Source organism: Lygodium microphyllum, chromosome 14 (assembly GCF_053477565.2).
Source record: "Lygodium microphyllum isolate KBCC chromosome 14, Lygodium_microphyllum_v1.1.10, whole genome shotgun sequence".
Taxonomy (NCBI): domain Eukaryota; kingdom Viridiplantae; phylum Streptophyta; class Polypodiopsida; order Schizaeales; family Lygodiaceae; genus Lygodium; species Lygodium microphyllum.
The window spans coordinates 21,499,579-21,513,998 of NC_141148.1; the positions used below are offsets into that span (position 1 = coordinate 21,499,579).

The following is a 14,420-nucleotide window of genomic DNA, read 5'->3' on the forward strand; positions in this document are numbered from 1 at the left end:
CTTCATGATTTATATGCTCTCAAAATTGTCTTGATTAGTTTCTTGTATTAAGGACTGTGGAATGCAAATTTCATAATTGTTCTGCATAATCCCTATGTGTTTACTTGCAAGTTAGAACATGCACAATATAGTGTCATAAATGTAATAGGATCTCTCTTTTCTTGATTTATCTCAACCGTCCCTGGTATCACACACATGTTCCCTCTTTTGGCCCATTCCCTTTTTACCCTATAAGATTCACATTCAGTCCTCCCTTCCCATGCCCATAAAGAACCACTTTTAATGTTCCATAAGAATGCGGTCTAGAAAGGCTCGACACAGCAAAAGTACTTTCCAAGGAAAACCTAGAAAGTAGATACCACCAGGTCTGGCTCTTCAAGGTACATATCCTGAAAGCCTTCAGGACCTAGAATACCTACCAGACTTTGTGGTGATGCCATTTGGACTCACCAATGCACCAGTGGCCTTTAAAAATGATGTGGGTATCCAAACATATGTGACTTGATAGTATGTCTTTGCATCCTCCAGCTACAGAAAAGCAGCATAAGAAGAATCCACAGTTTGCCTTGCAGCAGTATATCAATGCAAAGAAGCCTCTTTAGTGTCTTAAAGGTTCATTACCTTCAGTTCTGAGCTGAACCCTAAAAAGATAAGCAGCCTCTGATTGAGAAATACTACACATTGCTCATTACCATTCCTTCAATTGGTCTCTATCAGGTTCAGAGACACGCACACTTCCTCTTCTTCTTTTTTCTGTAAACCACTATAGTAATCACACACACACACAGAGAAAGAGAGAGAGAGAGAGACCAGTGCATAATTTGCAGCAGCAAAGGAGAAGACTGGAGCAAGTTGCACAGCTTTGCTATAGTACTTCAGTGCTTGATCCCATCTATTTTCTGCTGCCTGGGTCAGAAAAAGCACTTAGCTTGAGTCTGATGTGAAGAGCAGAGAACTCATCTTCAATCAGATGTCTGATTGTTGTTATATAAGAATTGGAAGCATGAGATAAAGGCATACTTTCACATTTCCAAGGTTATTCCATGCTGCTGGATCATTTGGTTGTGCACGAAGAACGGCCTCATAATCTGCAGAGGCTTCATCATACCGCCCCAAACTCTCCAAAACCACACCTCGATTCAAGACAGGGTCAACTGCATAGCTGCTCAAGAGATGTACCATTAACCACAAAACTAAGAAGTTATGGCACAATTGTCTCAATGCTGACAGAATAATAGTGTTGAAATTTTTTAGCTTAAGCAATGTAGAATTTTCAACAGTCTGACCGTGTCATGCCCTATCTGAATAAAAACCTAGTTTATTGGAAAAGCAAAAATGAGTTTTTGTCAAAAAATATGAATTTTCAGATGTATATGCAGTTATCACAAATCTTAATATCTATGTCCAGCTCCCCTCTGATTTCTATTTTGCAGGTTGGCTTCCACAAGTGCATGCTCCTCTCATCTTCCTTTCCATCTGCACCTGTCACTCATTTTCTGCACTTTTTGCCAGTTAGTCTTGGCTGGTACTGTAATAGCTATTTAAGCACCATCTAGGGCAACCATGAGTCTGCACATCACCAAGCCCAAGAATTTGTCTGTGTAACATCACCATCTTGGCTGGTACTGTAATAGCTATTTAATCACCATCTAGGGCAACCATGAGTCCGCACATCACCAAGCCCAAGAATTCATCTGTGTAACATCTTTCTATTACATATCCATTCCAGGAAAAGTTGGATATGTTGGGTTAGATAATAAGACCACTTAAACCTTCTTATCACTACGGCCTAACAAGTCACATGAGGGCGTGCTCTTAACAAAAGTAGCAACCTTACATCTGGCTTAACAACTCAACCACTCAACCTTCCCATAGGTTAGCTATTTCAAGAAAAAGAGCAGCTTCTATTGAGCCTTATGGCAACAAGTGTCTCCATAACAACTGCTTAAAACCCTCTGTGGTTGCTGTAACTAAGAGATGGAGCTTGCAAATGATTTAAGGCAGACTCAAGTTGATCAATAGTGATCCTATAGACATCTTGCCTGCAGAGAGAAATCACAGCCTTGTAGATGAGCTGGATCCAGTGCATCTTGCTAGCTGGCCACATCATACATTGTCCTTTGCAATGCTGACCTTGACACAGCTCTTAGCACTTCTTGTCAATGAAAGCTCAGTGCATCATGAGCCCTGTCACAGAAGTATATTTGGATGTGTGATACTATTAACACCAGTTTTGTGGTACATTGTGTATTGAAACCAGCCTTCCTTCTTGGAATGGGTGGTGATAACCTGATTTAAGAGTTAATTACAGCAATAAATAAATGCACATAAAATGAAATACACACTTTACCATCACATTCTTGGACAGTAGACTCCCTGTTGGCCCCAAAACTGGCGCCCCTTGCGGTATTTCTTTAGCTTCATTCAATTGGAAGGAGTACAACTTGAGATTCTTCAATCTCCTCCTACTAACCAATTGCTCTTGCTGTCATAAATGACCAGCAATCCTTTTGGGTCATTTGCCCCTTGATTTACCCAGGACTTCTTCTCCAATTTGACCCTTGGCTGGCCAAATGCTCCCCAAATCAATTCGGGATGGGCTGGCTTCTGAAATCCCTTGATAATCTTCAATTATCAACTGCTGATTTCAGTCCCTTGAGCCTTCAATCTCTAGCACGGATCCCAAGATGGCTGCTAAATCCTAATTTCTGCTGTAAATTAGGGTTTACTACAGAAATTACAGATCAGCCCACCAAAAATGACTGAGATCTCCTCCGAATGGCTAAGAATTGCTGAGAATGGCTGAGCATAGATTGAAGGAGATGAGAGAATGCTGTACAGAGAGAAAATTCTGAGATTTGTTGCGAAGAACTGATCAAAATCAGTTGTTGCCTTGCTGTACCAGCCCCAAACGGATGCACCAACAACAATAGGAGCATCAGGGACTGTGATCTTCAGGAGAAAGTGCATCAGCAGCAATTGCCAGCTTCCCAAGGTCAAGAATATGCAATCTCCATCACCAAAATGGTCTCCAATGGCTGGGAAATGGCCCTAAAAGCTGGCAGCAACAGTCCAATACCTCTTTCCAACAGCTCCAAAAAGAAAAAACGAGATTTCTCTCTTCCTTCAGCCCTATTTAGCCTTTCCCCCACTTGCATGGGAAAGTTTTGCCAAGTGGCAGCTTTCTTAATCCATTTTCAGCAATTTCCAGCCATTTAATTAATTTTTTAGCCCTTAATCCATCCCAGAAAATTGACCTTGCCCATCCAAAAATTAATTGGCTAAGCCATTTGCAACTCAAAGTGGTCCTATGCATTAATTGACCCTTGGACAAGCATTAATCCATTAATTAATGCCTAGTCCCTAGTGTCACCACTAACACTTAATGGCCAATTAATGGTCCTAGGGACAAACTGACACCAATATTCACCTAGAATCTAACAAGTGTAACTTGTTACAACTTTTGTCTTTGACACCCATCTTTTTCATAGGGTCCTTCGGCCTTCAACTGTGAAAAAGTAACTTGCACCTCACATGTGCATCTTTTAATTGCACATCTGATTAATCCTTTAATCAAGTGTCAATTAAACATAAGCAAAGCATCAAATTTTCACGTCCTCGTGACAATATTGTGTTTATGTTGCAGGTTTCAAGGCTATATTGGGGAAGATCATACCATTGGGCTTCCCACAATGAGTTTTAGTCCCCCATGTGCTTTTACTGCAAAAATTCAGTGAATTCAGCAGGAGCAGAATGAGTGCTACATGCTATTCCAAAAATCCCACAGGCAATGCAGATAATTGTAAATCACCAAGATGCATTCTGGGAGCTGTCATTGAGAGAGGCCGATTGCTGTCCAGATCATTGACAGGTATATTCTAGTTCAGTGGTATGTTAGCTTCACAGAGGATCACTAGTGCCTTTCTGATACTAATCTGAGCTAAAACACATATTGTATTTTAGCTTTATGTTTGAGATTTTTGATTCCCTATTGAGATCCCAGAATTAGTATGGTCATTAAGACCCTAACTCCATGTGCAAAGCTGCAATCCCTTGCTTGTAGCTTTGCATTTCCCATTAGTGAAAGACATGTCGATGCTAATTACAACACGGCCTTGTCAATAAAATGAAAACTGGTTTGCCCCAGTGTAAAACACAAAAATTCCAAATGTTAGAATTTTGTTATATGGCTACTCCGCTTTCTAGAACCTTACGTCCATACTATCTCACACCAACAACAATGCTCATGGTGTCGAGATCTCTCAACCAAAAAAAGGAACTTGGGGAAAATAAATCCAGTCAATAATAATACATGGTAACAAGAGACTGTACATTTGATTAACAGTCTGACATTAGCTTCCAGTAACAGAGCCATACGCCAATGAGAAGGCTTTGTTGCAAAAAGAAAAGCATTTGACAACAAAGAAACAATGTGATATTTACAAGTGTCAACCCACACCAAACCTACTCACTAGCTTTACATCAATGAGACAGAAAGGACAGAAACTTGAACGTAAAATAATGAGGTCAAGATTCAGATTCACACACGGAGCAAGTGCAATTGATTTGTCATAATCTTCCAAAGCCTCTTCCAGCTTTCCCTGCCACAACATGAAATTCAAATAAACTTCCAGCATGGCTCAATCTTGAATGTTTTGAGAGAATCAGCCCAAAATAATGGCATACTTGTCGGCTTCGTGCATTCCCACGGTTTCCATAAGCCCTGGATACAATATCAGACACCCAGTCTGCCTTTAGAGAACCATATTTATCAATAACAGCTGTCCACAGTTTTTCTTCCTCGACAACCTGATAATTCAAAGTACACATTGTGAAATTAAACAGGCCAAACATTCATAATCACAACTGCCTGCAAACAGAAAGCAACAGATGCATCCAAATAGTGCATGACGCATGTGACAGAAACTGCAATAGTCAATCCATTCACTTAAGAAACAATCAATTGTCCTTAAATAGCAAGCAAAGCAAGAGCTAAAACTAAATTAAGCCTTCATAAACCTACTGTTGAAGCATTCAAGGCAGCCTGAAAGGTTACTGCAGCATCCCGCAACCTCACATCAGTAGGATCAAATGGTTGAGTAGGTGCTTTGGATGGATCAATGAATGCCGGTACAACAGCATGGGCACCACTGCTCTGTGGCATGATTCCTAGCAACCAGGCCAAAGACATGAACATCGGTGTCCCTAAGACACATCTTCTGGTAGTTTCTCCCTGCTGCTTTGTCACTTCAGAAACTTGACACCAAGTTTCTCTTAAATGTTCAACAGGTGCAACAAGCACCTTCTGCAGTTCAAAGACACCTGAATCAACGACCTGTGAACAAAAACGAAACCAGTCAGTAAATTTCACTTTTGAGTTACTTGAAGCTGTCCCAAAGCCATGTCCACATGTATTTGTCCTTCTTGGTGCATTTATAAGAATATTCAAATGACAAGCTAAAGCATATTGCAATATCCACCGCTGGCAGACTGCCAAATAGTTTAATTAAAAATGAGGGTACACAATGCACCTGAAAAAGATACATAAATTTTTTTTTCAACCCTTGTATCGAACATCTTGTTTTGCATATACAATGTGTTATCACTATAAATTTCAGAGTTCAAATAGATCCTTCCATGAAGGGCATACAATAGGCAATGACTTCCTTCTGAACATGGCCTACAACTTTCAGTCCACCATGCTTTCCAAAATTTAAACATAGCATTCGTAGGAGCCATGAATACTCAACAAGAAACAAGCTATTGCAATAGGCTTCATCAGCAAAAAAGTGTTTCTGTCTTGATATACATTAAGAATGATCTATTTTTTTACATTACTCTAGTTCCATATCCCACAGGTGCATTTATAAGAATATTCAAACGACAAGCTAAAGCATTTTGCAATATCCACCGCTGGCAGACTGCTGCATATACAATGTGTTATCACTATAAATTTCAGAGTTCAAATGGATCCTTCCATGAAGGGCTTACAATAGGCAATGACTTCCTTCTGAACATGGCCTACAACTTTCAGTCCACCATGCTTTCCAAAATTTAAACATGGCATTCGTAGGAGCCATGAAGCAAATTCTCAGTCAAATTTTGCAATTTGGCCTATTGATAAGATTTCAACTGAAACTCTTTAAGAAGATCAGCCAAACACATAGCCAATGGTAGCAGAAATACATCATCTGGAGTCTCCACCAATAGAGAACGAACCAAAACCAGTAATTCCTCCACTGCGTGTCAACGCCGCCGACAAAGAGAGGCATGATGGATCCCATACTGCCAAACAACCCGCTGCACATTAGAGAGCAATCGTTCAAAAGAAGCATTGCTCTCAGAGGGGAAGTCCAATAAAAATCTATCAATCAATTGCTGCATATAACCCTGAAAGATTGAATGCTTCAAATAAGACAAGTTGAAACGCAAAGAGAGTCTATCCAGAAATTGCTTAAAAGGTGCAATGGGTTGAACAAGCATCTCAAGCTGTAGAGGAAAATGGTCCGACAAGGCATATTGCTGCAACACTTTCATTTCCAACATCTCAGGAAGAAAAGCATCATCCTGCATGATGTACATACGGTCCAACCACGACCATGTAGATGTATACTGTGCAGAATGAAAAGTAAACCCTGTAGAAGAAGGGTGTAGCCATGACCAGAGATCTTGCTTAAGTACGGCAAGAGCAAATGCATCCCACACACGACTTTCCAGAGTATCCATCACCGAATGCTCTGATGTGGACTGTAAAGGATCAACACACATATTAAAATCCCCCATCAAGAAACCTCGTCTACCAAGTGACAAGGAGGTCTGCAAAGTATTCCAAAGATCCCGGCGGGATAAATGGTCATTTGGAGCATAGAGCCCAAGTAACCATAAGATCTCTCCTTCAAATAAAACTTCAATCACCACAAAACGACCATGTACATCATTTGTTATAAGAACAGGTTGATATTTCTCATGTACAATCATAAGCACACCAGAATAATGCATGGCATGTGTCCCTGCATAAAACAAGAGAAAGCCATGGAAATCCACAACTTTTCCTACTTTGTCGTGACTCGTGCTCAACAGCACACAAGACATCCCATTGATTCTCATGCAATAAACTCCACATGGCATGCTGCTTATTGCGAGAACAAATGCCTCGCACATTCCACGTGGCTATCTTCATGTATATTCAAAAAGAAGATCAGAAACAAGGCAAAGCTTGCCTCGATTTAACCTTTTCTACTAGAATGTCAAGGACTCCCTCATCCAAAAAATCAACCAACACGGCAAAAGAGTTCCGATGAGCAGATTTAGAGGTAGACGGTGTATCCACTGACTTGGGGATGGAACGGGGATAACACCGATCCCATGGGGTAATCACATTACCTCTAGCATCAAAAGCCAACTTAGCAGGTGGGCCCTTCGTACCATCCGTATATACTTTCCTAGTGGACTGATTGCGAGGAACAGAAGAAACCATAGCATGAGAAGGATGCTCTGACGACAACATGTCTTTCCTGCGTGTATAAGTACACAAGGAATCTTGTGAAGCATTAGGCACAATATCTGCCATGCCAGCATCAAACCTTTTACCTTTTTTGGCACGTACATCTACCCAATCATTGTCACGGGAATCCAAGCCCAAAACATGTTGTTTGCCTTTATCCAAAACTTTAGGTGGTTGGGTCGCATCCTGCGACGGAGCATCAAGCACCATATCTTCCCTGGGAGGCAAAACATGCTCAGCATCTGAAGTCGGTTGCTTTGCTGGACATTCGGCCATAAAATGCCCCAATTTTCCACACGAAAAACAATGCCCTACAAAGTTACCCCATTTCAGACGAAAGTGCAAAGGATACATGCCAGAGCAGTTAAGACGTAACTAAGCAAGCCTTTTCCGAGCAGTGTCCCATAACATACACAAACGGTTACGATTCGTGGCCCTTAGACTTGGGGGGACCAAAACAATGCCCACAACGCCATGGTATCCTTTAACAGTAGCCAATAGACAACCGGACAGTTTTCCACCTCATCCCACCCCGGGCATTCATATTGAAGCAAGCGCAGAAAATCTGCCATTGGGCGCCATGGCACAACATGGACCAAACAGCGATCAAAGAACAATGGCAGTTTAGTTAGCAGATCGATACGATGCTTCTCGGATTTCAACAGCACCTCATAAAAGCCTCGGGGCCCAACAAAAATCTCTTCAACACACTCCCCTTGTAGTAGACTTTGTAGCCACTGGCGAATATAGGAAAGCACTGGGATCCTACCAGTGAAGAAGAGTATAACAGCACGCTCATAAAACACTGAGAATGAGCGCAAAACATTTTGGGGATCCACCGTGGCTTCCAGAACATCTTCAGTTTCAGAGTCTGAAAACGCTGCATAATTATGTTGAACATAATCACCAAGCAGAGTGTTGGCAAACTCCAGCAAATGCTCCTAGTCCACATCCTGAAAATCCACAAAATCAGAAGCAACCTGAGCATAAGAACGTTTCCGATGATCCTGATGATCCATTGTATCTTCCGGAGTATGCTTGGTGTGTTTGCCCGCAGGCTGGAAGTCGGGACCAGGTGGCATCTCCTCTGTGCAAGAAACCATATCCTCTGGTTCCTCTGTTTTAGAATCCGGACCAAGGGCTGCCACCGTTTGGTCAATAAAATCCATGTCCAGACCAGCCATGTTGAATCACCACTTTAACAGCTCTCTCTCTCTCTCTCTCTCTCTCTCTCTCTCTCTCTCTCTCTCTCTCTCTCTCTCTCTCTATGTACAGAGGCGGGTCTGCTTTCTTTGTCTGTGCGTAGGGGCAGATTGCACGTGCCACAGCAGAATGTACTGTCTACAGTCTCTGCTCGTCAGTAATCTACTGCCTCCTGGGCACAAATCTGTCCTTGTAAAATGTCTATCTGTTTGTCCCTATTACTCTCGTTTCCCGGCCTGTGCAGGGACTTATTCTGCAAGCCCCCCTTTGATCCTGGCAATTTTGCGATACGCTGGTCAAAACTTCCACGCTGCAGCACAGCACGATTACAGATAGAAGGCAGGTCATGTTGGCGGGCCAGGTAGGCAGTGTGCAAGTCACGATGGCAGGCGCCAGGCGCCAACGCAAGTGACCGCGTCCACGATCCCCTCTCTCTATCTCGCTCTGTCTCTCTGTCTCGTTCTTTGCCTGAGTCCTGCGCACAGGGGCCGTGCAGAGTTGCACAGGCCTGTGGGCATGATGTTGCGCAAGAAGGCAAGGGCGCGAGGCTAGGATCAAGTCGCCTCTGTCTCTCTCGCTCGTTCACTCTCTCTCACTCGCTGTGTGGCTGCCTCAGCCTAAATTCATGGCATTAAGAGCCTTGAGTCTGTCGAGGGTGATGATAGCTAATCCATCGCTTGAGACCCTTCCTTGAACGAATTGGTTGGAGACGGAAGCCATGGATCTCCAGAGCACGCGCATCCTGCTTCGATCCGACAGTACACTTGTCTGACTCTCTCCCGCCGGCCCTCATCCCCGCAGAAGACACATGTTGAAGATACAAGGGATACTACGCCACCATCGGAGGGCCCTGCCCCGCCGCTTTAGTCTCTCCATGTTAGACCGACCCATGCGGGACATCCTAGGATGAACACTCCAGGAGCAGTTCCACACCGCACTGGGAGTACCTCTAGATTGTATCTAGTCTAGATATCACTTTGTACCTACTCAATTTAGTTCAACATAGCATAAATGTTAGCTTCACTGGGACTTTTAAAATCTCCCAGACATTTTGTATGCAACATTTTGGTCTCATAGGCCAACTTGGCCTGTTGTAGACGTTAATATAACTCTCTCTCTCTCTCTCTCTCTCTCTCTCTCTCTCTCTCTCTATATATATATATATATATATATATATGTATGTATGTATGTATGTATGTATGTATGTATGTATGTATGTATGTACATACATACATACATACATATATATATATATGTATACATGTATACATACATATATATATACATATATATATATATGTATATATACATATATATATATATATATATGCGCGCCATTCCCGTTCCCTAACTTTGGGCGTTTCCCCCATTCTGGGGGGTCCCATTTCCGTTCTTGGTAACTATGCGGGTAATGCAAGTGGAATGCCTAATCCCATGTATGGCAGCATAGGCATGATGCCTAGGGCACAAAGCCAGCCATATGGATATGTATCTCCACCCCAAGGGACTGTAGGCGTACAAGGATTTGGTCTTGGTCATGTAGGAGCATCTGAAAGTGCTAGTTCTCATGTAAATACCGCAAATGCACTCTTTTTGCAGCAGCCTATTTACGATAACTTGACTCCCATAGGTCCACCAAAGGACTATGATGAAGGTGGCAACAAAAGTGTGAAGTTTGAGCCTTTTAGTGGTGCACAAGATAGGCTGAAAGCACTTGTTTTTATTCAGCCGTTTGATGCAGCGTACTCAAAATTTCAGCCTAAGATTGAAGAGCTCAATGTGCCAGAGGATGTGCCAAAGGATGTATGACTCCCATAGGTCCACCAAAGGACTATGATGAAGGTGGCAACAAAAGTGTGAAGTTTGAGCCTTTTAGTGGTGCACAAGATAGGCTGAAAGCACTTGTTTTTATTTAGTCGTTTGATGCAGCGTACTCAAAATTTCAGCCTAAGATTGAAGAGCTCAATGTGCCAGAGGATGTGCCAAAGGATGTATCTACTGAAATTCAGCTTAAGGTTGAAGAGCTCGATGAAATATTGGTACCAGAGCAGATTTTGGCACATAAAGAGCAGAAGATCAAGGTAAGGTTTCCAGAAGGTACTTGGTGAAGTATCACAATTATTCACCAACGGATGCCAAATGGATAGAGGAGGATGACTTGGCAAACCATCCTCAATTGTTCTTTACCTTCATGCTTTCCAATTAGAGCTAACTTTAGTTCGGGCTCAATCAAGTTCAGCAGAGCAAGGGTTCAAAGTATTGCCTGACGCTCGTAAGAAAGCTAGCATCTTCACTCCTCAGTGTGATGGAAAGCTCTAGACATAGTGGACCTCGGATGTATTGAGCATACATTCAAGGTACTGTAGCTGACAGTATATTTGCCAGGAGATCGCTATTCAGTGTATTAGTCACTATGTTTGGTATGCAGATGGGTATGGTTTTCACTGTAGCTTTGAAACTGTACATTTGCATTGATTAATGATCATCGGGGACTTATTAATGAACGCTGGTTTTCAGTGACTAATCATTAATATTCAGTGGTATTCATTTGGTTTTGTGGACAGCAACATATGTTATAATGCCACTGATGTTTTAGCCATGGTTTATGCTATTCTATGGTTTGGATTTGCTAGATGAGTTGAGCTCATGAGAAATAGGCATGTTACATATTAATCTCACAATGTTTTTGAGATTCTTTGTGAATCTCATGTTATATTATGTTGGCTAGTAATCTTCAGTATGTGTTGGGCATATAGAATGGTTGAGTAGCAATGCGCAATGTTGTGCTAACTATAATAACTTGTGGAAATTCCAATCCACCATTTTGCTTTTGATGCGTCTGGTGGTGCAAACAAGTCATATTATTTTTCTGGACACAAAAATAATTATTAGATTAATTTTCAAAATTTAAATATTAAAAATTAATATTTAATTATGGATAACGCTAGAAAAACCATTTGGAAAGGTTGCCATTGTCAAAAATGCCCATGCAAGACTAAACAACATCTAAGGTAGCCAGAGGCAAGAGAAGACCAATCTGTAGTAGGAGGCAACAACATCTACAAGCTGTCTCAACAGGGCAGTAGCAGTAAATGACTATTTTCTTCAGTTCTTTGTGAAGAAAGTCTAAATTTTCTCTCTCCTCAAAATTCTCTCTCATCTCCCAACCTCTCTACAGCTTTGCTCCGAAGATTACAGCATTGAGATCACCAGAGGCTGAGAAATTTCAGATTTCTCTGCAATAAACCCTAATCTGCAACAAAAATTAGGGCTTAGCAACAGCCTCGAGAAGCGTGCCAAAAATTGGAAGCTCCAAGACTTGGATTCAACAAGGCTGAAGTTGGTTTTTTAGTCGAATTCAAGTGGAGGGACTAGCAAATCAATGAATTTGGGGCATTTTCTATCTCCATCAAAGCAGGTGAAGACCAATTGATTGCCAAATCAAGGGGCAAATCAGATTGAAAACTTGCTGGTTATTTTGAACAACAAGGGGAGTTAGAATACCAAAAGGGATTGGGAAAATCCCATTGTACATCAACTTCTTCTTCAAGTAATTTAAAGAAATACCAAAAGAGACACCAATTTTGGGGCCAACAGGATGTCCATTGTCCAAGATTGTGAGTTAATTTGCATTTCTCAATTTTGTAATAAATGTTGCTGCTATAACTAAGTTGTAATCAGGGAATTACCCCCCATCCATGGAAGCAAGGCTGGTTTTAGCCATAGAGGGCCTTCCTCAACCTATACACCTTACCATTAAAAGAACCAAGGCCTGGAGGCTACTCAACATAGATCTCCTCCTTCAACTCCCCATTCAAGAAGAAAAGCTTCACATCCAGCTAATAGACACAGGGGGCCAGCTCCTATGGCTAGCCAAGGCAAGAATTGCACGAACAGTAGCCATCTGAGCTATAGGGGCAAAAGTATCATGGAAATCAATGCTTGGGTGCTATGCAAAACCTTTAGCAACAAGGAGAGCCTTGTGATTGTCCAACATGCCATCATTGCGATACTTGGACTTGAAGACCCATTTGACTCCAATTACCTTTTTATGAGAAGGCTTAGGCACAAGATACCAAGTGCCATTCCTCTCAATTGACTCCAACTCCTACTCCATCGCTTTCTGTCAATGATCATGTTGCAAAGCCTCCTTCATAGAAATAGGCTCCATTCCTACATGGCACGAGTCATCAAATAGTAATTAGTATACACCAGCTCAATGAAATGTGTCTGGTTCCTCCGAGAACACCGCGGGCCATCCTACATCTGTCACTCCTTAGGGACTCCCTTAATCTCTACATCACGAAGAGTGTCACGTGCCCAACGAGGAGGCTGGATTTGTCCACAGACTAATGGAGCTCAATCGAGAAATCCGGTGGCAGAGAAATATGTTCCTCATCCGAAAAAGAATCCTCAAGAGGCACAAGCTCCAGAGGTACACGCACTAGTGCCCAACTATCTTGGATCTCCAAGACGGGATGTTCCTCACCCCCCTCTTGAGGCTGGAACTTCCACGAACCGAACATCACGGCTCGTATAAACATCTCGCTTGATGGGACCATACAATCAGTAACCCTAGGACTACGAGCCATAGCCTACAAACACCTATCTCTTTTTTTTTCAAGTAAAATGTGGCTAATTACATTACTCAAAAAGTTGATTACAACAAAGTGCACGTGCTCAACAGACTAGCTAGAGCTGATACAAATCACAAATCCATCATGTATACAAGCCTCTCAAGGCGGTTTGGGGGGGATGGGGGCAAGAAGCCATGGAGGGGGATATATTGCCATCTAGGGCTACCCGCCTGCATCATGAAGAATACGTCATGGCCGCCCCAAGTAAGCAGAAAGTGAAGACGGAGCTCCTAACGAACTCGAGACTCGCCCTGCACCTGGTCCCAACGGCCGCGGAGGGAGTGGATGATGGAGGTCCAAAGCTCTGCCAAAGTCGCATATACTGAAAGGCACTCCCCGCCAAAAACCACCTGATAGCGTGCCTTCCAAATGTGCCATCCTGTGAGACTCCCTATGATCTCCCATACCTCTGAGCGCTCTGTTGTGGGATCCAATACTTGGTGGCTGGGTAAAGCCTCCAAGCCGACCACTGCACAAGACCCAGCCTTATCGAGAAAATTCGTATCCTGCATACTCGCCTCATACAAAAGGTGACGGCTTTGGCTGACTACCTGCTAGCAAAAAGTCCCCCACGAGATACATCCAAGGTGGGGTGCCACACAACGGAGAATACAGCAGGCTCTCCACACGAGTTGTGCCACCTCGCAAGACCAAAGGCAGTGCTTTGGAGTTTCCAAGTGCTACTATGGGCAGCACTTGCAACCTCCATCCTGTTGCATTTGAGCCAACCAACTCCTAACAGCCAAATCCCCATGTGCCAAAAGCCAAAGGAAATACGACACCCTCCTCAGCCTCCAGCTGTCCCACAGGCGACGCCAGAAAGTCCGACGGAAGGCATCCATAATGCTGTGCTCCGCCCAGTATCCTACATCAGTACATGTCTACCAATCCTAGCTCTGTACTCCAAGAACCTTAGAGGCTTCTTGGCGACCCCAGTGACCGGCCATAGCCACTCTCCAGGATCCCACTCTAGCTCATCAAGCGGCCTGCTCTCCCATATCCAAAGGTGCCACTCCCAAAACTCTTCCCAGGGCACATAAGGGTCCAATCGCCAGGTCTTTCCCTGGAGTCCAACC

General features: G+C 42.9%; 1 protein-coding gene across 1 annotated transcript in view; it reads right to left on the minus strand.

Moving 5' to 3' along the window:
- The window catches only part of LOC148025406 (uncharacterized), a 47,673-nt gene that overhangs the window by 5,413 nt on the left and 27,840 nt on the right, over positions 1–14,420 (minus strand). Inside the window, exons 2-6 of the mRNA XM_087692526.1 lie at positions 5,024–5,335; positions 4,687–4,809; positions 4,549–4,601; positions 1,021–1,162; positions 811–906 (exon numbers count right to left, since the gene is read on the minus strand). Of these exons, the coding sequence (XP_087548652.1) occupies positions 811–906; positions 1,021–1,162; positions 4,549–4,601; positions 4,687–4,809; positions 5,024–5,335 (726 nt within the window). The remainder of the gene's footprint in view (positions 1–810; positions 907–1,020; positions 1,163–4,548; positions 4,602–4,686; positions 4,810–5,023; positions 5,336–14,420) is intronic.